The sequence below is a fragment of the Diabrotica virgifera genome, chromosome 8, assembly GCF_917563875.1.
Source record: "Diabrotica virgifera virgifera chromosome 8, PGI_DIABVI_V3a".
In the NCBI taxonomy this organism is placed as follows: domain Eukaryota; kingdom Metazoa; phylum Arthropoda; class Insecta; order Coleoptera; family Chrysomelidae; genus Diabrotica; species Diabrotica virgifera.
Genome location: NC_065450.1, coordinates 90,165,483 through 90,188,318, shown reverse-complemented (window position 1 = coordinate 90,188,318; position 22,836 = coordinate 90,165,483). Strand labels below are relative to the sequence as shown.

General features: G+C 32.6%; 1 protein-coding gene across 1 annotated transcript in view; it reads left to right on the top strand.

The window, feature by feature from the left end:
- Window positions 1-22,836, top strand: part of LOC126890811 (mRNA-capping enzyme) — a 144,624-nt gene that overhangs the window by 46,922 nt on the left and 74,866 nt on the right. The window contains exons 3-5 of the mRNA XM_050660001.1: window positions 4,955-5,146; window positions 11,806-12,024; window positions 22,556-22,718. Of these exons, the coding sequence (XP_050515958.1) occupies window positions 4,955-5,146; window positions 11,806-12,024; window positions 22,556-22,718 (574 nt within the window). The remainder of the gene's footprint in view (window positions 1-4,954; window positions 5,147-11,805; window positions 12,025-22,555; window positions 22,719-22,836) is intronic.

Genomic DNA, 22,836 nt, shown 5'->3' with positions numbered 1-22,836 from the left:
TGGCAGATCAAATAGGTAGGTTTATACCCATGATACATTAACAATTATTACGTACCTGTTGCTTTTAAAAACTATTTAAAAGTCACTACAATATTATAAACTTTTTTGTTTCTGTCCTCACAACAATAAAACTAATATATTATACATTTGTTTACCTTTACCTTTACCTCCAAACCACAGCTGCCATATCGGATAATTTTTGACATGTCATTTGAACATCCAATCAGAACAAAGTTATAATGCGCATGCGCCGGGCTGATAGGTTTTAACATATAAAAAAATCACCCTCTATCGCCGGTAAAGAAGTATAACTTCAAAAAAAAAATGAAATCACGGTTTAACTCGCTACAACTCTGTTCCATTTTAATATTTTTTTTCTGATATTCTACAGCACATATCTCTTACCATTGTGAATATGAAAATTGTTGTAGACTTTCCGTCTTCTTCTCATAAAAGTTATGAATTTTTAAAAATAAAAGGTGCAGATTCGTGAATTGCAAAGTTAAATCGCAAAAATTAAGTGAAAAAATTTAAGATTTATCTATTTGATCACGTCTATGTTATACTATAGAGTCCAAAGAGAAGTGTTATGAGTTTTAGATCTAGACGTGGTATAGAAAAAAAAATGGTGTAGCTTTTAATTTTGAGAAAAACCTTGTTTAATTTTTTTTTATTTTTATGGCAAAATTCCGATTTTGACAAATTTGATTTTTTAATAAAAAATTAAGTAATCCTGTGGGGAAAAAATAAGTACGCCATTTTAATTGCCTATTTGTCTAATTTGTAAAATTCATACTAGAGTTTTCAAAAAGCGTATACAGGGTGAAATTTTTTCTAAGACCAAAACGAACTAATTTTTTAAATCCGGGCCTGATTTTTTCTAGTTTGAATAAATCAGTTGATTGGGTGGTAACATAAATTAAATATTAGTTCAAAAAAAATTAATTTTTGTAATAAAAGTTAAAAGTTTAAATCTGGTTTCTAGAAAATATTGTTCACTTTACCAAACTTTTAATTATTCATAGTCAAATTTGATTTTTTTATAAAAAATTAAGTAATCGTGTGGGGAAAAAATAAATATGCCATTTTAATTGCCTATTTGTCTAATTTGTAAAATTCATATTAGAGTTTTCAAAAAGCGTATACAGGGTGAATTTTTTTTAAGACAGAAACGAACAAATTTTTTAAATCCGGGCCTGATTTTTTTCTAGTTTGTATAAATCAGTTGATTGGATGGTAACATAAGTTAAATATTTGTTAAAAAAAATTAATTTTTGTAATAAAAGTTATTGAAGTTATACTTCTTTACCGGCGATAGAGGGTGATTTTTTTATATGTTAAAACCTATCAGCCCGGCGCATGCGCATTATAACTTTGTTCTGATTGGATGTTCAAATGACATGTCAAAAATTATCCGATATGGCAGCTGTGGTTTGGAGGTAAAGGTAAAGGTAAACAAATGTATAATATATTAGTTTTATTGTTGTGAGGACAGAAACAAAAAAGTTTATAATATTGTAGTGACTTTTAAATAGTTTTTAAAAGCAACAGGTACGTAATAATTGTTAATGTATCATGGGTATAAACCTACCTATTTGATCTGCCAAAATACATAGTATGTAATACTTTTATTTATATAATTTGATTACCATCAAAATTTCTATCAATATTCACCTAATATATTGTTTTTTTACTCTATGTTTTGTTGTATTTTTTCAATTCTAAATCATTTCAATTCAAAATTAAAATAATTTGATCAATTTTCAAAATATCACAAGTTTAATCCGTTTAGTTAGTCGATCTTCGTAAATAATGACACATAGTGTCCGTGGCTAAGCGGAGAAGGCGAATGAATTCCAATACAAACCGCTCTTATCAGCGCTGGTTCGAGTCCCAATAGAAACTTTCTTTTTTGTTTTTTTTTAATACATTTTATGATTGTAAGTATATTTATTATATAATTGTATTTTCAGAAAATACGTATTTAGTTAAAAAAATTTTCGACAATTAATGTTCAGACATCATTTGTGGCTTGTTTAATGTGTTTGTGTGTGTTTTATTCTTTTATTATTTTAATTTTTGGCACTGTTCTAATAAAAATGTTTGAGAAGTAGTAAGTATAAATTAGTTTAATATTTAAACAAAATATAAATAAAAGTATATTAATTTCATTTAAATCATATAATAGAAGTATAACTTCTTACGTGCGTACAAAGTACACACACATTCTTTTTTTTTTTTTTTTTTTTTTTTTTTAATTTATGGTTCACTTTACCAAACTTTTAATTCATACTCAAATTTGATTTTTTTATAAAAAATTAAGTAATCGTGGGGGGAAAAATAAATATGCCATTTTAATTGCCTATTTGTCTAATTTGTAAAATTCATATTAGAGTTTTCAAAAAGCGTATACAGGGTGAATTTTTTTTAAGACAAACGAACAAATTTTTTAAATCCGGGCCTGATTTTTTTCTAGTTTGTATAAATCAGTTGATTGGATGGTAACATAAGTTAAATATTTGTTAAAAAAAAATTAATTTTTGTAATAAAAGTTATTTTTTTTTAAATTTATGGTTCACTTTACCAAACTTTTAATTCATACTCAAATTTGATTTTTTTATAAAAAATTAAGTAATCGTGTGGGGAAAAAATAAATATGTCATTTTAATTGCCTATTTGTCTAATTTGTAAAATTCATATTATACTTTTCAAAAAGCGTATACAGGGTGAAATTTTTTCTAAGACCCAAACGAACTAATTTTTTTGAAGCCGGACCTGATTTTTTTCTTGTTTGAATAAATCAGTTGATTAGGTGGTAATAGTGTAACGATTGACCAAAATAAGAGACACATCGATCTGACCGTTCAAAAATTATGACGAATACAAATTTCTGTCAAAATGCGAAACTCGCCCTGTATATTATTAAACAATGGGAGCAGACACTTTTTAATGGTCATTTGTTATTCCCCATAGGGGCCTCTGTACGAGGTAGGAGTATGTACAGTTCCTCATGACTCACCCTGTATATAGAATTGGCTCGAAGACCTCCATTTACCATTAAAGTATTTCCGTTTCCCAATGAAACACCCTGTATATGTATTTAGTATTTTTTCTATACTCTTTAGAAGAAGAAAAAGGAGGTTCGCCACTATAAGGAATAAAGCAGATGCTAACCTGTCACTATTATTGTGTAATGTAGAGTCTAAAATGAAGCTAGTCTTGGAGATAGGTGAGACAGTAGGATGTTCATGAGGTGCAAAAAGATACCATCCTATCCAGAAGACTTGTAGGGCTTTTTAAACTGTGGGTAGCCTATTTGATTATATTCTTTGTGAAGATTTTCTCCGCTAGACTTCTTGAAAAGAAGATGAGCATTTAAAAGACATCTTATGCTTTCCTCTTTGGTTTTTAGTTCTGTCTTCTGAAAATCCAAGAGTGTTTTTTGTATCCAACTGAAAGTTGTAATAAATTTTTTAGTTGCCTTTGACTGGAATGTTTTCCCAGCAGACTGCACTAAGTTGCTTTCTCCACTATTAGGGTTTTTTATTCTATGTAGAATGCCTCTGGAATACACCAGAGTTACTGAATATGGCACTCAACTAAAATTAAAGAACTGCTAGCAATATTTTTTGTGCTCAAGAGCTCCTAAAAAACGCATCAAATCAGCTAAAATATTTACTGCCTCAGATAACCAAACGGTACTGACGACTATGAAGTCCACATATTATTATGTCTCTTAGCCTAAGGCCAGACACGCGATAATTTACGGCGCCCTAAGAACCGTAAAATGAAGCGCGAAAATGGGTCCCACGGTGAGAGTAGTGGATGGCCAGACTGAACTGGCCCATCTTTGGCGTCGTGTCGTAAACGAAGGGACGAATTCATTTTATTAGCCGTCGCGTAGTGCACGAAACAAAAAATAAACACCAAACACCAAGATATCTAGTATGCAGTGTACTGAACGAAATTTATAGCTCATCTAGTCACAACAAGGCCATGCTTTTTACAGCGCTTACTGCCGCTCAATTTTACAGCGCTTACTGCTCTTACGACGCCGTAAATTATCGCCTGTGTGGCCCTAGGGTTAAAGAGACATAATATGTAGACTTTATAGTCTTCATTTTTATAGTCTTCATTGAGAAAACTTATCAGAGTATTAGCTCCTTGCTAAACAAGGAGCTACTTAATAGATATGTCTACAGTCTAGAGAAGTCTACATATCATGTCTCTTAAGAGACAGAATATGTAGACTTCATACTCTTAATTGGGAAGACTCATCAGAGTATTACAGGGTATTACTAATACTCCATTTATCAAATCAAAGACATTTTGCGGTATACCCAAAAGCCACGTAGTGGAGGATACTGAATGCAAGCAACTGAATGCAGCTCTTATTACAACGTTCTGTCATTATGCAAAAATACTCTTGTAGCTTCAGAAGAGTGATCTCGTAGAGCAATCGAAGGTGTTCTCACTGGAGACTGCTTACTCAGATATCTCTAAAAAGGGCTTAGTGAATAGAGCAATATGCATATTCTGCGAAAATATAGAGGAACCAGCCGAAACTATTGTATACAACTGTGGGATAATTACTTGCTGACGCAATAAATACCTGGATCAGGTTTTTTTAGAACCTGATCCGGTAACAAAGATATCTCCGATAATAAGCTTTATTTCTTTCTTCTGAGAAGCCTATATCTGTTTGACTGAACATGTAGGAAATATACAAAATATTTTTGATCTATGATCTTTTGACTCTATGATCATTGACCTTCCCGACCCTACTTACATATGTTGCAAGTGCCATGAGTTAAAAAATTGACTCATTCCTAATGATCCCGGTCAAAATGCAGAGTATATAATTTATAATTTTCATATTTATCTTGAATGTCTTTAACTGTATAATGGTAAATAATATTATGATTTATTAATAATAATTGTTATAATAAACTAGACCTGTAGGCATCTATAAAGGCGACTATATACAAGAATTATATGCAAGATATGATGATGTCAGTGATGCTCCACCTCCACCATCTCTTCCTGATTGGTGTACAGAAAGTGACGATGGACAAGGGAATGGCCTTGACGATTTCGATGATTTTACTGAAGATACAAGAAAACGAGTAGCTTCAACTTCTTCAAAGTAAGTAATTACACAAATACAGTCCATACAATATAGATACTGTTGCACGTCATCCGCGTTATATCACGCGACGTGACGTCACATGATATCAACACGAAATATTTAAGTCGTAGGTGTGTTCTTGTTTAGAATCGTTTAGCTAAGTATACTGGAATTACAGCCACTAGTCATATTTTATTATAATATAAACGCATAGAAATAATATTAGAAGATTATTTCTATTAATGTAAATTTGAAGAAACATACCCTAACTTGTTTCATTTAATTTTTATAAGTGGAATATAAAGCGTTTTTATAAAGCACACTTGTTCGGATTACACTCTAACTGCGATCGAACAAAGGTGACATTTTGGCATAAATTGGTAACATTTATTTGACAGTTGCGATATTGACACTTTAGATTTGTTTTTATTCCTTATTATAAGTATTTGTGTTATTATAAATTTTATCGTTTTACTTACTTTAATGTCCGACTGGTATATTATTTGATAAAAATAATGATATGATTTCAAAGTCAGTTAAATATGATACATTTCCCTAGGTCGTTATTTTTAAAAATAACACCCTAGGGCCTATTCAATTTTAATAACTAGTTAAATACTGTAAAATTGACAAATAACAATCTAAGTAAAAGTACGGTTACCACAATTACGTTACGACTATTGCTGGTAAATGTACTTATTTGAAAACTAATTAATTCAAAATTCTTTCAAATGTTTTGCATATAAAGAATATTTAGTCGGACATTAAACGTTGAAGGCACCACGGGTATTATGAATAATAACGCTTTCGGTCAACGTATGTCCTCCAGGCCAAAGGCCCTCAATATAGACACCATTGACCTCAAGCGTTATTATCCTTATAATACCCTTGGTACCTTAATAAAAATATAATGTAAGATTATAACTTCATTCTTGTTTTCTATTTCTAAAGTTTTTATCAAGTTGCCATTGGGCAACAATGTCAACTTCTCTGACGTAGATAATGACGTGCAATGGTGTGTATATTGTACGGACTGTATGTGCTATTATCGAACAACAATTTAGTCAAATTGAAACGATTTTTTCTTGAAAGAACTCGATGCTAAGTAATTGGGTAGTAAATCGTTCGTAATTCAATACTTCTGTCAACCCAGGTTGTCAAAATTATATAGTTTTATAATTGCATAGCTCTACCAAAATGTGGATATTTTAGGTATGCGTATGATATACAGGGTGTAGCAAAAAGGCAGGTCATAAATTAAATCACATATTCTGGGACTAAAAATTGTTCGACTGAACCTAACTTACCTTAGTACAAATGTGCACATAAAAAAGTTACAGCCCTTTGAATTTCTAAAATTAAAATTATTCAATATCTCCAAAACTTAGAATTTTTTTACTGAAAATGAACATGTGCATTCTTATGGCAGGAACATCTTGGCAGGAAAAAAATAACAGTGAAATTTGTGCACCCCATAAAAATTTTATGGTGGTTTTGTTCCCTTAAACCCAACCAAACTTTTGTGAACGTTCCAATTTAATTATTATTGTGGTAGGTACCATTAGTTAAACACAATGCTTCTAAAACTTTTTTGCATCTTAGCACTTTTTCAATAATCCAGTTTTTATCGAGATATTTTGCACATTTATAAAATCTGCCACATATTTGTAAATGGTTAAGATTATAGAGACCTGGTAATAATATGAAAATTTATTTATAATTTCAATTTTTGGAGTATATTTAGAAACATGTTAAAAAAGAAGCCATATATCGATGAAAACTGGCTTGTTGAAAAAATACTAAGAGGCAAAAAAGTTTTAAAAACATTGTGTTTAACTAATGGTACCACAATAATAATTAAATTGGTTTGTTTGTTTTAATTGGTAACAAAAGTTTGGTGGCTTTAAGGGAACAAAACCCCGATAATATTTTTATAGAGTGCACAAATTTCACTGTTATTTTTTTAGATGTTCCTACCGTAAGAATGCCACATGTCCATTTTCAATAAAAAGTCTCTAATAGTTTTCGAGGTATTAGAAAAATGATTTTAAATTTGGTAAATTTAAAGGGCTGTATTTTATGTGCACATTTTTGTACTAAGGTAAGTTAGATTCAATCGAATTATTTTTGGTCCCAGAATATGTAATTTAATTTATGGCCTGCCTTTTTGTTACACCCTGTATATTAGTAAGCATGTCTCGCTTGCTGTGTAGATCGGTTCGTATAGAAAAAATTCTGATTTAATCCCGCTAGTAGTATTGTTGAAGTTTTTTACTTTGTCCACACCATTACCAATAAAGCAAAAGTATCCATGACGGTTGCCAATGAAGTGTAAGAAAGTTTTTAAAACATATTTATATGAAAAATCTCGTAATAAATTGATACGTATTATTGAGCAACAAGAATTCGCTGTAAATGTATATTGTGGAATTATAGTGCAGCCACTAAAGGTTTTTTCCTCCGATTTCGTTGAACCTCCATCGATTTTCATGGCACATTCAACTAGCCACATTGGCTGATAATACACCAGTCCTGACAAGAGGAGCAACTCTAGAAGAATCTACTGTAAATTTACAAAATGCAATTAATGGCATATAACGCTGGTAAAAAAATGGCGTATAAAGTTTAATGAACAATCATTTTAATCTGATAGGTAAATGAAGAGAAACTCCGTGAAGAGAGACCAGACAACATGAAGAGAGACTCCATAACATACCAACCATGAAGTACTTCAGCTTCTTGTCAACCAACCTCAGATGCGAAGGCTCAACAGAACTAAACCGTTTGAGCTTGTGTAATGTGAGAAGTTCTGCAAGGCTTAGTTAGTGTTGTGGATTGTACCCGTGTGGAGTATTTCGGACATGTAATGAGAGAACCCAAATATAGGTAGCTACAAAATATCATGCAAGGAAAAATAGCAGGCAAACGCAGTCCAGGACGAAGAAGAACCTCATGGTTGAAGAACTTGCGAGATTGGTATGGTGTTGATACAAGCATGCTATTTAGGGTGGCAGTGAATAAAATTAAGATAGCTATGATGGTAACCAACGTTCTGAAAGGACATGGTACATGAAGAAGAAGATTGTACCCGCAACAAAGAAGTGGACATTTCATATCAAAAAGGATGGACCAGGTGATATCTAGATTACAAACAATATTAGGGAAATTAGGTTAAAAAAAAATGATGATTAATCTTGTAGATTAACCCTCCGTTAGTCGCTATCGGTGTCACACACCGACGACAGAATTATTCATTCGGGATTTACAAAATAACTGTTTTTTTTTCTATCGCCACTTTCTGTACCTCTTCCTATCAACTAACTTCGTGTTAGTCTACATTCTTACCTACTTGGGTACAGTTGTGCGAGTTTTATAGCTATTTTCGGTGCAAGACTCCGTAGCGACTAAGGGTGTGGTTATTACTTTATTGGCATAACTTGCAGTTCAGTTCCATAAAACGTTGGAATGGAATTATGGGAAATGGTTCCTAGCGACGATGAAAATTATTTTGACGATGAGGGAAGTGAAAATGAAAGCGGTTTTTCATTTTATATCTGTTGTTTTTCAATAAAACATTTTCAAAAATATTTTTCAGTCATTCCTATACACAATATAAAATATTTGTACGAATTTTATAGCAATAACTATTTTTTTAAATTGTCGGTCTCTGACACCGTAGCGACTCTTGATGCTCCGTTTATCCTAGCGACTAACGGAGGGTTAAGTAAATTCTTATTGTTAAAAAAATATTTCTCTATAACTTAATATTAGAGTGGTTTGGCATTAACCTAGATTTCGATAGATGACTTATGGTAAAATTTCAAGCAAAAACAATTGGGATCATGAACAATGAACAAACTATATACAGTCGGAAAAATGAAAGAATACCCATGAACGATCACATCAATCACATATTTTGTATTTGCTGTTTTTTTTTCATTAATAACAAACGAGAGAGATGATTATTAATAATCTGAATATTATGTAATTGATGTGATCGTTCATGGGTATTCTTTCATTTTCCGACTGTAGATATTATGATCATAAGAAGTATATTCTTATTGTTAAAAAAAGATTTCTCTATAACGTAATATTAGAGTCATTTGGTATTAACCTAGATTTCGATAGATGACTTATGGTAAAATTTCAAGCAAAAACAATTACTCTCCAGGGATCATGAACAATGAACAAACTATATAGATCATAGCAGAATCACAATGGGTAAGATAGAATCTAAATTAAAATCTAAAAAGAAGAGTGCTATTGGTGTCACCTGTGCGTACTCTCGACCAGAAAGAAGCACATATGCAGGAGCCAAAGAATCTTTTGACAATGATAAAAAGAATTCCAAACAATTTTTCGACGACACTTGGTGAAACAAGGGTTTAGAAGTGCAGAAAAAGTGAAGGACTGTTCTTTAGGATGTAGTAGAATTGAAAGAAAAATTTGAAGAAAAAAAAACAAGAGTTAAGCTCAAATGAAATTCACAGGCTATTATGATATTGTGGCAATCCTTTTCTAAACTAAATTTTGTTTCCCTGTTTCTTAGTGTGGAGAGATCGGTGTTGTGTCTATTTTGGATCTGTTTAGATTGTTTTAGATCTAACCTGAATTCAGCAACAACTAGATTGTGCGGAAGCTACGTCAGCACCTAGATACTTTTTGCGGATTTGATAGAATTTCTTTATCTTCTTTCTATCACAATATAGGAAGCTTGTATAACATGTTCGTTATTACCATTTTATCGGAAAAAATGAGATTATGGTAAATAATAAAAGCGAAAAATAACAAAAAATGTGTGTTGTCTTAATCGTTCAAAGATAATCGTATGGTGCTTCTCGAAGGCTTTTTTTTCAGTGCATCACGAGTGACCAAAAAAAGTACGTCCGTCATTGTACACATTTATAACATTTATTCTAGTTGTTGATAGATGGCGCTATAATCGGAAAAAATGATTTACCTATTACGTATCTATAAGACTAAAATTTAAAGTTCTTCTCATTCTTTCAGTGTGTCATTAATTTTGACTTCATAATATATGATTTTAAGAATGTAGAGAATCATTGCATGGCATATTAGTTAAATCTGACAGTTGTTGGAATCGTAATCAGCCAAATATAAAAAGGTTATTTCAGTATAACCCTTTTATTTGCAATTTGGTACAAAAACAAATCAATCGTGTTAATTGCATTTATAAAAAGGTATGCTCTTTGATTTGTATAGTCGTATACATTGCACAGGTTTATAAATAATTGTATAGATTATTAAATCATTTTTTTTATTATAGCGCCATCTATCAACAACTAGAATAAGTGAAGAGTACAGGGGAAAAACAAGGAATGTCACATTTTATACATACATATTGAGAAAAACACCAATAAAGGTTTAATTCTTATGATATCTAAAAACTACTTAGAAGATTCTTAGCAGAATTCTAGCAATTATTGGTCTATAATCTTAATATAATATTATTCCATATTAATCTATATTAAGTTATTAATTTAATAATGCACCAAAAAACTGCTAACATTCCTTATTTTTGTCCAGTGGCGTGCGGACAATCCTGATCCTTCGCCTGGATACAAATTCTTAAAAAATTTATATAGACTGATCTTTCTGGTTATTGTTCTGAATCTATAGTCTCAGTTTTTGCTACCACATGGCGAGAAAAGCCAAAATTCACAAAAAAGTGACATTCCTTGTTTTCCCCTGTACTCTTCAAGTGTTATTAAATGAGTTTAATTATGGACGTACCTTTTTTTCTGTCACTTCCAAGTTAATGCATTAGAAAGAAATCGAAAAACTGTGAAGCACTGAAAGAAGCCTCTGAAAAAAAGTATAGTGCACTATTTGCTATGGAGCCGTTTTGCTGAGTATCTACGACTAGAGTCATTAGCGATGATCCTACGCCTAGAAAACTCATTTCTTGTGAGGTAAATATTAGTAATATTAGCATTGAGAACAAAGCTTTTCTTGTTCCCAGTCCTTCTTTGAAACCGAATTAGGCCAGAAAATGAAGCATTTTGGCTCGCAATGTTTTCATCCAGCATGGATTTACTTGAAATTTTCACAGAAGGTAGGGAACAGCCCAAGGATCATTTCTATATCATGTCGCTGTACGCTAAAACCTTGGTGGTAAACACCAAATACCATGGACTGTAATACATACAACTCTTGACATTTCCCATTACATTTGAGGAAGCAAAAAATAGCGCCATCTAGGCGGTCTACGGTGATAACCAGAGCAATCTAACCATACATTTATAAAATTGCTTTATTATTGTTTTTGTATAAGTGTTTGAACTATTTTTATTTTAACTTAATTTAGCAAAATTAGCTTGTTATTCAAACATTTATAAAGTGACGCTGGCATCGTTTCGTGTATCCCCATCATGGCCACGCACGGAGCAAATATATATTTTTTAAATATTGGCTTGATCTTATAGTATTTGATATCAGCCAGACAATGTTTTGATTCTGGTTTTTTATTTGTAGTATTTAGTTTACTTGTAACCGTTGACCTGATGATGCTCTGCAAATTTTAGAGAGCGAAACCGGTGGTCGAAGTAAAACAATAAATGGTTGAGAGTACGTCTGTCTTTTACTTCGTTCAAAATGGACTCGCATATGCAACCCATTCAACATTTATTTATTATTAATATATTATGGCGTTTCAGTAATGATGATACTTCACCAAAAGCTAAAAAGGGTCGCTTCAAGGAAGCCGTATTTATGGAGGGAGTACCTAACGTTACCCACTTTGTAGAGGAAAAAGCAACCGAATTGCAAAGAATGGTGCAAAAGATGTGTAAGTGGACAAAAAAAGGTTTTCCAGGCAGTCAGCCAGTTTCCATGGATATGACAAACATTACTCTTCTAAAAGCCCACCCCTACAGGTAAGATATACAGTGATTACCGCACTAATAACCGGCAAAATAACGCAAAAGATGGAAAACATGTTAAGTTGTGAGATAAAAAGAAATGAACCTAGTGGAGGTGGGAGATTTAGCGATGAAAACCTATAAATTTACATGCTATTTATTGTTTCCTACCTTTAGACGTATCAGAGAAGTATGTCAACTATAACTGTCACTGTCACAGTGGCAGTTGCCAAACTCGTCCGATACGTCTAAAGGGGGAAACAGTAAGTAGAACAATGTTTTATAAGTTTTTATCGCTATCCCACCGTTTCTATCCCACCTCCACTAGTTTCATTTCTTTTTATCTCACAACTTAATATGTTTTCCATCTTTTACGTTATTTTGCCGGTTATTAGCGCTCTCATCACTGAATCATCATTACTGTTATTTATGAAATGACAGGAAAAAAGTTCTAAGATTATTACAGAGAGCCTAAGTTTATTATATTCTTCTGTTTCTGTACGTTAGTGCTATCGGGATCTGTAAAAATAATATCGAGAGGTATCTCATACTTAAAAACTTCTAAATATGTATTGAAATATTTATATAGTTGATATTTTTAACCGTAAAAGTTACAGTAAAAATCATATTTTTTAGTTCGTAATTAAATAATCCAATATCTGAATTATACAGGTTGTTTAGACCTCAAAATATATATATGTAATATACTAGACGTCAAAATATTAAGATTTAACCCAAATCACTTAAATAAAATATGGCTCCTAACTGAGGTAAAGGGTGTTTTATTTAAAAATTTAAAAAATATTTTTTGCTCAGTATTTTAAAACTATTCGACGTATCCTTTTCACACTTGGCAGAAAGTGTAGGTACTATACATCCTATATTATGTTAAATAAACGTTTCTGGCTATTATCAGAGGCGTACGATAGGGAACAGTTAATGGTTGACCATACCCAAATTCTACGCCACTGGCGGAATTGTCAATATAGCGCAATTTTTCGATTCTCCAATACCCTCTATGTATTATAAATAACATACTCTTCACTCGTAACGATAAAGTCATTAGTCTGTTTATGTTTATATTTGAAGTTTATTTATATTAGTTTATATTAATTTGAAGTTAAACATATAACGGCACAGATATTTTGATTGATGTATTGCGCCGGTTAATTTTAAACTTCAAATATTTCGAAAACTAATGATTTTATCGTTAATACTGAATTATTCAAAAAATAAAAATCTAATCTTGTAAAAGGTATATTTAAAATCCCTAAAAAGGGTTATATCACAACAGAACGTTTTCGGAATCAATATTCCATCATCAGTTTTATCACCTAAAATAAGAAGTATAACTCTTTAAGATCCGGTTTCACCAACAACAAATAAATCAATGAATAGTTATTCGTCGAATAATAGTATATTGTGCAACAAGTGCAGAAAGGTACTAATTTCTCACGAGTTTGAAAAGTTGCGGTACGAGCGCAAGCGAGTGCCGCAATTCAAACGAGTGAGAAATTACCTTTCTGCACGTGTTTCACACTATACTTTTTCTACAAGCACAGTTTTTCCTAAGAATAAAAATCACAATTTCCAAACGACGATTAATTATAATAGGTACCTATGTGATAAATTTTAAACTGTATTTAATTAATACCTACTAATAAATTCAAATTCCTTATACCTAAATAAATTGCACAGAAATCAGTTAAAAAATTAATGCACTGCCTTAATTTATTTAAATTTAAACAAGTATTACACATTATTGACATTATATTTATGCAGTCACGGATTTACACAAAACCTACTTCATTCGACGTATCTTGCACAGGTTGCTAAATCCTTATTGGTTATTTGATAATTATAAAATGTTTAATAAGAATAAAATTGTAAAATAAAACAGTTGTAACATCCATAATTTAGTTTCTATGCTATAGTTAAATATAATAATTGTCTTATAGGTTATATATTTGTCTAAAGTTTAACCACGGATGTAAACAGAATATAACGTTACTCAGAATGCGGTAGTCCACGGATGTAAACAGAATATAACGTTACTCAGAATGAGGTAGTCAACTGTGCAGAAAAGAACTTTGCGGCACAGAAACGTCACTTTGCGGCACAGAAACGTCACTTTTCTGCACACTAATGTCAAATATCTTATACTGTGAGAAAATATCAAGTTTGCTAACATAAAACCGTGCAGAAAAGTGCACTTTGAATAGTGGTTGTAGAAAAAATTTATTAGACGTTTAAGTTTATATTTTGTTTCGATATAATTTTGATAATTTAAAGTTAAACTAGCGAATTTACTTTCTTCTAAATATTTACAGCCAGATTAACTTTGTTAAATAAATAAATAAAATAAGTCTTATTTGACGTTAGTGAAATGGAAAAATGTCAGTTTATTGGTCTAATAACTTTAATCATAGAAGAAACTACTATTTGTCGTTGGTAAAACCGGCCATAAGTAAAGCAAACGTGAGGTTATACTTATTTTAGGTGATAACACTGATTATGGAATATTGATTCCGAAAACTTTCTGTTGTGATATAACCCTTTTTAGCAATTTTAAATATACCTTTTGCAAAATAAGGTTTTTATTTTTTGTGATTTATGGTATACAGCCAGTGTCCAATATCAAAGATTCATTATTCATATCCGATATTGAACAGTATATTTTTATCACCCCGTATATCACATGAGCCAAGTTGTTATGATATAATTACATGTACGGGTCTCTAATTTAGTTCACGAATTGTAAACTGTAAACAATAATTCGGGCAATTGCATTATTTAATTTGATGATCAAATATATTTCTTTGTTCTCAATATTTGTAAATATACTCAGCGCGTGGCTTGACACCAATACTAAGTGCCACCGCTGAGAAAGAATACACATTTAGAATCATTCTCAAGAATCACTTCAAGCTGTCAAGATGTAACTTCAAATAGAGTCTTCATCAGTCTTCAACTAAACGTGTACCAGTAACCAATCAGTGTTCAAAAGTTCTCCCGGGGTAAAATTACCCTAGTGTCGGTTCTATAAATAAATTCCTTTATCGCTATTGGTGTTTCCATCTGAACAACGTTCTCCACTGAGCTCCAGAGGGATAATACATTATACAGCCAGTTTACAGGAATTTTTCATTGTGATATTTTTAGTATAATATTCATTCTTTTTTCTTATTTTAAATAACACCGATGCGGTACCTTGGTTAGTTATAACTAGTCACAAAATATTAGACTAACGAGCAAATTTTCTTTATTGACAATCTTAAAACTAATGCGTATTGAGTTCTCCCCAATGGTATTCCTCAATTTTATTTGGCCAAAAACCCAGCACTTAACACGCACATGTCGCACATGACTCTATTTTTAGACATTTACTATTTATACTAACTCAAAAGGTTTTACACTAACTCGAAAGGTTTAGTTCTCTTGAGTCTTCTCACTATTCCATGCTGATTCAGGAGTTAAATAGGTTTGCATGGTTATGAAGTCTGTTTTCATGCTTCTTTGCTAATACATACTTTAATTACATCTGCCACCATTTCCACCTCTAGGTCTCTGTGTAGGTCGCTACTTCTTATGTACTAGGGAGCATTTACAATGTACCTTAGTACTTTATTCTGAAAACTTTGAATCTACTTGATGTTACTCGCACTGGCACATCCCCAGAGCTGTATGCCTTATGTCCATACCGGCTTCAGTACTTGTTTATACAGTGCATTCGTAAAGTGTGGAAACGGTCTCTTATCTCATGACTTAATTATTTTCAGAGTTAAAGCTCTGACAGGTCGATTTTTATTTTTAAATTATGATTTTTTGACGTATATCCCATAATAGTGACGTCATCGATTTGGGCGTGATGACGTCATCGATGATTTTTTTAAATGGGAATAGGGGTTGTGTGGTATCTCATTTGAAAGGCGATTCAATTCTTTATTCAGTAATATAAACATTAACATCATTATTTATACCGAGTGGCCAAAAAAATAATTTTTTAATTAAAATAATTGACGCAAAAAGAAGAATGCATGTAATTTATTTAACTCAAAATACATTTTACTGATGCCACATAATATAAAAAAAGAATGTGTGTGTACGTTGTACGCACGTAAGAAGTTATACTTCTATTATTATGATTTCAACGAAATTAATATACATACTTTAAACAGTTTATTTATATTTTATTTAAATATTAAGCTAATTTTAATACTTACTACTTTTCAAAAAATTTTATTAAAACAATACCAAAAATTAAAAAAATAAAAGAATAAAACACACACAAACACATTGAAAAATGCCACAAATGATTTCTGAACAATAATTGTTGGAAAATTTTTAGCTAAATACGTATTTTCTGAAAAAAAATATATAATAATATACTTACAATCATAAAATGGATAAAAAAAAATAAAAAAATAAAAGTTTGTATTGGGGATTGAACCCGTGGACCATGGGCGCGGTTAGTTTTGAAATTCAATTATCTTTAGTGTGTTGGAATATAGACTAGCTGAACGTTTTAAACTTTTGACATTTCTGAATTTAACCAAATTACTTAGTTTGATTTTTGTGGAATTTAAATATTACAATACAACAAAACAGAGAGTAAGAAAACAATATTACATGAATATTGGTAGAAATTTTGTTGGTAATCAAATTATGTAAATCAAAGCATTACATACTAGGTAGGTTTATTTTACATTTTCCAAATAGGTAGGTAGGTAACTAAGTAATTTTTTCTTGTTTACTGAAACATTTAGAATACGTACCTCATCATCATCACGTAGCGTTACAACCCTGGGTGGGTCCTGGCTGACTGTACAACTTTCTTCCAATTTGTTCGGTCTTCCATCAACCTAGGGTCAAATGGGATGTTCATTTTTCGGAGCTCTGCTTGGATGTTATGTCTCCATCGCATTCTGGGACGTCCGAGTGGTCTTTTGCCTGTAGGAATCTCCTCCCATACTAGTCTTACAAGTCTCTCGTTATGAAGTCTGCGCACGTGGCCTGCCCATCTTAGTCGCTGTGATTTAATATCTTGGACAATATCGGTGTTATTGTAGAGTTCTTTTAATTCGAAGTTGGTTCTGATCCTATACTGGTTTGTATTAATGTCGTGGTGAGGTCCGAAAATTTTTCTCAGTATTTTTCGTTCAAAACGTCATGAGCTTTTCTTCGTTTGATTTGGTCATGGTCCACGTTTCGCAAGTTAGTATAGGTCTGACGATGGATTTATAGATTTTGATCTTGGAACTTCTTCTAAGATTTTTTGATTTTATAAGCTTATCCAGTGCGAATAGACAGCGATTTGCTGATTGGATTCTGTCTTTTATTTCTTCAGTAACATCGTTGTCAGCTGTGATTACGGCCCCCAGATACTTAAAACGTTGTACTCTTTCGAAATTGAAGGTGTTGACCGTCACATTTTGCTCTATCCTGTCTCTTCGTGTCGTTCTATTTATACACATATATTTAGTCTTCTCTTCATTAATCCTCAGCCCTACTTCGCTTGTTGCTCCTTCCACCTTGTTGAAAATGGCTTTTGTGGATAGGATGGAGTCTCCAACGAGATCAATGTCATCTGCGTATCCTAGTAATAACTTGGGACCTTGAACCGATAGCAGTTCTGTTTTTATTTCGGCCGGGGACCTTGAACCGATAGCAGTTCTGTTTTTATTTCGGCCGACCTCATGGCTTTCTCTAATACAAGGTTAAAAAGTAGTGGAGATAACGCATCACCCTGTTTGAGTCCACTGTTGATTTCGAAGCTGTCAGACAGTTTATTATTTACACGTACTTTTGATATTCCACCCTCCATACAGACTTAAGTCATCCGAATGAGTTTTTTTATTATTGAGAACTCCGCCATGGCATTCCATACTTGGCTTCTTTCTACGCTGTCATATGCCTGTCGAAAGTCTATGAAGAGATTGTATGGGTCTGTTATATTCCCATCCCTTTTCTAGAAGCTGTCTCAGCGTGAATAGTTGATCTATTGTGGATCTGTTTGCCCTAAAACCGGCTTGATATTCTCCTAGGACATTTTCAGCATAAGGGGTTAGTCTACTAAGAATGATGTTTGAAAGGATTTTATATGCCGTGTTTAAGAGTGAAATTCCTCTGTAATTCGCGCATTTTGTTTTGTCCCCTTTTTTGTGGATGGGCACTATGATGTTTTCCTTCCATCCTGCTGGTATCCTTTCATTGGTGGATTTGGCGATGTAGTGTTTCTCCACCATATTTCAGAAATTCCGCTGGTATCTCGTCCGTACCCGGCGCTTTGTGATTTTTCAGCTTATTGAAGGCCTTTCGGGTTTCTTCAAAAGGGGGATTTTCGACGGGCATATCTGCTGTTATATAGATCTCTTTTTTGTGCTGTTCTTCCTGTATGAGGTTTAGAAGGTCCCTGAAATACCCTTTCCATTCTTCTATTAGTTCTTTATCGTCGATTATCATATGGCCTTGATTATCTCTCAGTGTATGGATAGAATTGGTTCTATGTCCTCTTTTCTCAGTGGATATTGCTTTATAGAATTCTCTGGAGCCTGGTTTGGGTCGGTCTCTCTCCATAGCTTCATATTTTTGTTGTTCATAGTTTCTTTTCTTTGTGCGTATCATTTTTCTTGTTTCTTTTCGGCAGTCGTCGTATTCCTTTTTACTTTTGTCTGTTTTTAGTTGTATACATGTCTTCCTTACTGTTTGTCTTTTTTCCAGCTGTTTCCGACATTCATCTTCAGACCATGTTTGTGCCCTCTTCTGCCTACTCCTGTCAAAGATCTTGTCAGCTGTCTTGGTCATTATTTCGGCAGTCGTTTCCCACAGCTCTTCTATATCATTGTAAACTGTTTCAGAGTTCAAGGTTTGTTCAAGTTGTTCTATATATTTTTGATGATTCTCTGTGTTCTGCATTTCGTCCATGTTCCATTGTGGGTTCATTGTTGTTTTGTTGTATTTGTGGCTAGATATTCTGGATTTGACTTTTGCTCGGATTAAGTAATGATCTGTGTCTCTGTCTATTCCTCTGAGGCTTCTTACGTCTATGATATTGTTCCCATGTCGGGCATCTACAATGATGTGGTCAATTTGGTTTCACGTAATATGGTCGTTTGAGATCCAGGTTTGCTTATGAATGTCTTTATGCGGAAACATAGTTGACTTTATTAACATATTATTACCTGCTGCGGTTTCTGTGAGTCTTAAGCCATAAGTCTTGTCGTTGGATATATTGTGAAGGCTGTGTTTACCGATTGTGGGGTGTAGGCTAGGCTCTTTGGCTATTTTAGCATTAAAATCTCCGCAGAGTATGCGCATATCTTGTTTGGGCATCGTATCTATCACTCTTTCTAGGACATCGTAGAAGTCATCCTTAATATCTTCATCCTTCTCTTCCGTTGGCGCATGAGCTGAGATGATCGAAATGTTGTATCGTTCTCCCTTCATTCTGATATAGCATATCCTTTCGTTTATAGGTTTGAAATTTAGTATATTCTGTACCAGGCCGTCTCCCAAAGCCCCTATCACAAAGCCCGTTCCAAATTCATGTCTTCCGTTTTTGTTACCGCTGAAGAAGATGGTGGATTTACTAATTTTTATATTTCCATCGTCTGGCCATCTTATTTCTTGGACTGCTGTTATATCCATTCCTATGTTTTTCAGTTGTTCCACAGCATTTGTGGCAGCTCCAGGTCTGTACCAACTCTGGACGTTCCAAGTTCCGATATTCGTAGTGACTTTTTACATTGCATTGGTCGTTTTTTGTGTTTAGCCGTCCGGTTCCGAGGCAAAGTTGCAGTTTTCATAACTAGCTTCTTTTTCCGAGGGTGGGACCGGCTGCAGTAAGGTGATTTCCGAGCTACTCAGTTCACCCGTTCCTCACCCTACCCCAGGCAGAGTTACGTACCTGTTGCTTTTAAAGACTATTTAAAAAGTCACTAGTTAAAAAGTCAGTTAAATTTTGATCTTGCTTTTTTCTGTGCCCTCACAACAATAAAAACTAATATACACAACATTTGCTTACTCATAACCGACATATTGAACAATTATTGACAGTTCATTGTAATTACCCAATCATAGCACGTTTAATGTTTCAGCTGCGCTCAGGACCAATACTTTTGATGAATTCGCCCGCATATAAATTTACTTCCAACGCGCCTAAAGAAGTATAACTTAAACAAAAAATGTTTATTTCATAAATAAACATTGCTTTTCGCTTAAATTAAATGTCAAACAGCCACACACCTCCCTCTTGGCAGTTTGAACATTTAATTTAAGCGAAAAGCAATGTTTATTTATGAAATAAACATTTTTTTTATACTATGTGGCATCAGTAAAATGTATTTTGAGTTAGATAAATTACATACATTCTTCTTTTTGCGTCAATTATTTTAATTCAAAAATTATTTTTTGGCCACCCTTTATAAATAATGATGTTAATGTTTATATTACTGAATAGAGAATTGAAACGCCTTTCAAATGAGCTACCACACGACCCCTATTCCCATTTAAAAAATCATCAATGACGTCATCACGCCCAAATCGATGACGTCACTATTATGGGATATACGTCAAAAGAATCATAATTTAAAAATAAATATCGACCTGTTAGAGCTTTAACTCTGAAAATAATTAAGTCACGAGATAATATACCATACCGTTTCCACACTTTACGAATGCACTGTATATCATGAGCTTATTATGTACTGACAGTTCTGAATTTTTTCCGAGGAGCCAGTACAATTTTCTGTATTTGATGTTCAATTCTAATTTTTCTTTTTGATGTGTTCTTTCCATTCCAGCCTGACATCTAAGGTTCATACCCAAATATTTTGCTTTATTGGCATATGGTATAAAAAATAGTAGTGTCATTTAGTACTATTGGTGTTTTTTTTGTGAAATCCAAAGGTATTTATTTAATCTCATTGAGTTTAATACGCCATTTCTTGGTCCATGCATTAACCTTATTGAGTGTCTCTTGCAATTTTACTTTTGCTTCAATTTCATCATCATCAACTGCTAATATATTTGTGTCATCAGCAAACGTAGCAGTTGTGGTTGTGTTTAATACTGGTATATCGTAGGTTTACAGCAGATTAAGTAATGGACCTAAAACACTACCTTGGGGTACTCCACCACAATTGTTCTCAATTCAGAGTAACAGTCTTCATATTTTATTCTAAACAATATTTCACTAATACTATACGATTTTAGTAATTGGCCATGTTCTTTAGGTAAAATTCCGTTTGTATTCTAGCCCATCATGCCAGACTTTATCAAAAGCCTGGACAACATCCAGAAAAACTGCCGAACATATTTTTTTCCTCTAGTGCTTTTTCTATTTGATCATTGATTTTGTAGACCTGTTCTATTCTTGCGTGATTATTTCTAAACCTAAATTGATGTAGAGGGATAATACATTTTTGTTCTATTATAGGTTTTAGTCTTTTTAATAAGAGTTTTTCAAACAATTTTGAAATCACTGACAGCAATGATATTGGCCGACATGATGTTACCTCGTTTGATGGTTTACCAGGTTTTGCTATCATAGTTATTTCCGCTACCTTCCAGCATCTTGAATCATCTTTTCATCCAGTCAGACAAGTAAAAACTAGTTTTAATTCTAACCATATTTTCTTATTTTGATTATTTCATCCATAGAGATTCTGACTACATATTAGAAAACTACAGAAATAAAAATTACAGCGATTATTTTTTGATGATTTTAACTTCCAATCGTATAGTAAGATATTTGATCACGTGTTTAATTCTGTCCAATCAGATTAAAATTATACTGAGAATTATCTACTATAGAAAATTACCGATAGAATTTTTTTAAGTAGATTGTTTCTGTTTAATGGCAACCAGTTTCCTAGTTTTGACAATTGTCACATTTAAGAAAATATTCATAATATACGTATTAAAAAATAATCTTACGAATATCACACGACAGTAAGAATAAATAAGAAAATAATGCTTCATTTTTACTCAAATTTGTTGTCATTGGGCAATAGCCACTCGAGCCCTGCGGGCTCTCGTGTCTATTGCCAGACAACAAATTTTCGAAAAACTGTCGCATTATTTTCAATTTATTCTCACTCTCTTGTGATATTATACCCGATAATTTTTTTCGATAATTTCCCGTCGTCAAGTATTACGTCAGAGGCCCTTCGTTGCTACGCAAAAATACATTCAGTGACATCAATGACAATTAATGTTTTACAACTTGTCACAGAGAACAACAAGAAACAGGTTTAGCAAATATTTAGGCGAAGATATCAATAAAATATTAGTTAAAATTATATAAAAAGACAGTTTTATTCATGAAATAATCTTATCGAAGTACTCTCGACCTCATAAAAATTATCGATTTGTTTTTCCCTCTTGACACTTTAAAATAATTTTACTCCCCTTCGGGTCAAGTGAAATTAAAACTGTCAAAGTGTCACTCTGGATACATATCGATAATTTTAGAGCTCTCGTGTAATTACTACTGAATATTTTTTATATAAAATTTTTAAATGAAATTTTTCTCCTGTCATTTTAGAGTTTCCTGGAAAGCAGACGGCATGAGGTATATGATGCTTATTAACGGAGAAGACGAAGTTTACTTTTTTGACAGAGATAATGAAGTTTTTAAAGTGGAAGGCATACGATTTGTATATAGAACTGATCTCTTTCGCCATCTGAACAATACCTTATTAGACGGGGTAAATATCTTTATATATTTTCATATTTAATACTAGTCCATTCACTCACGTCACGGTAAAATATTTCAAAACCTCCGGATTTTAAAGAACCGCTTGGATTAGCATGAAATTAGGCATA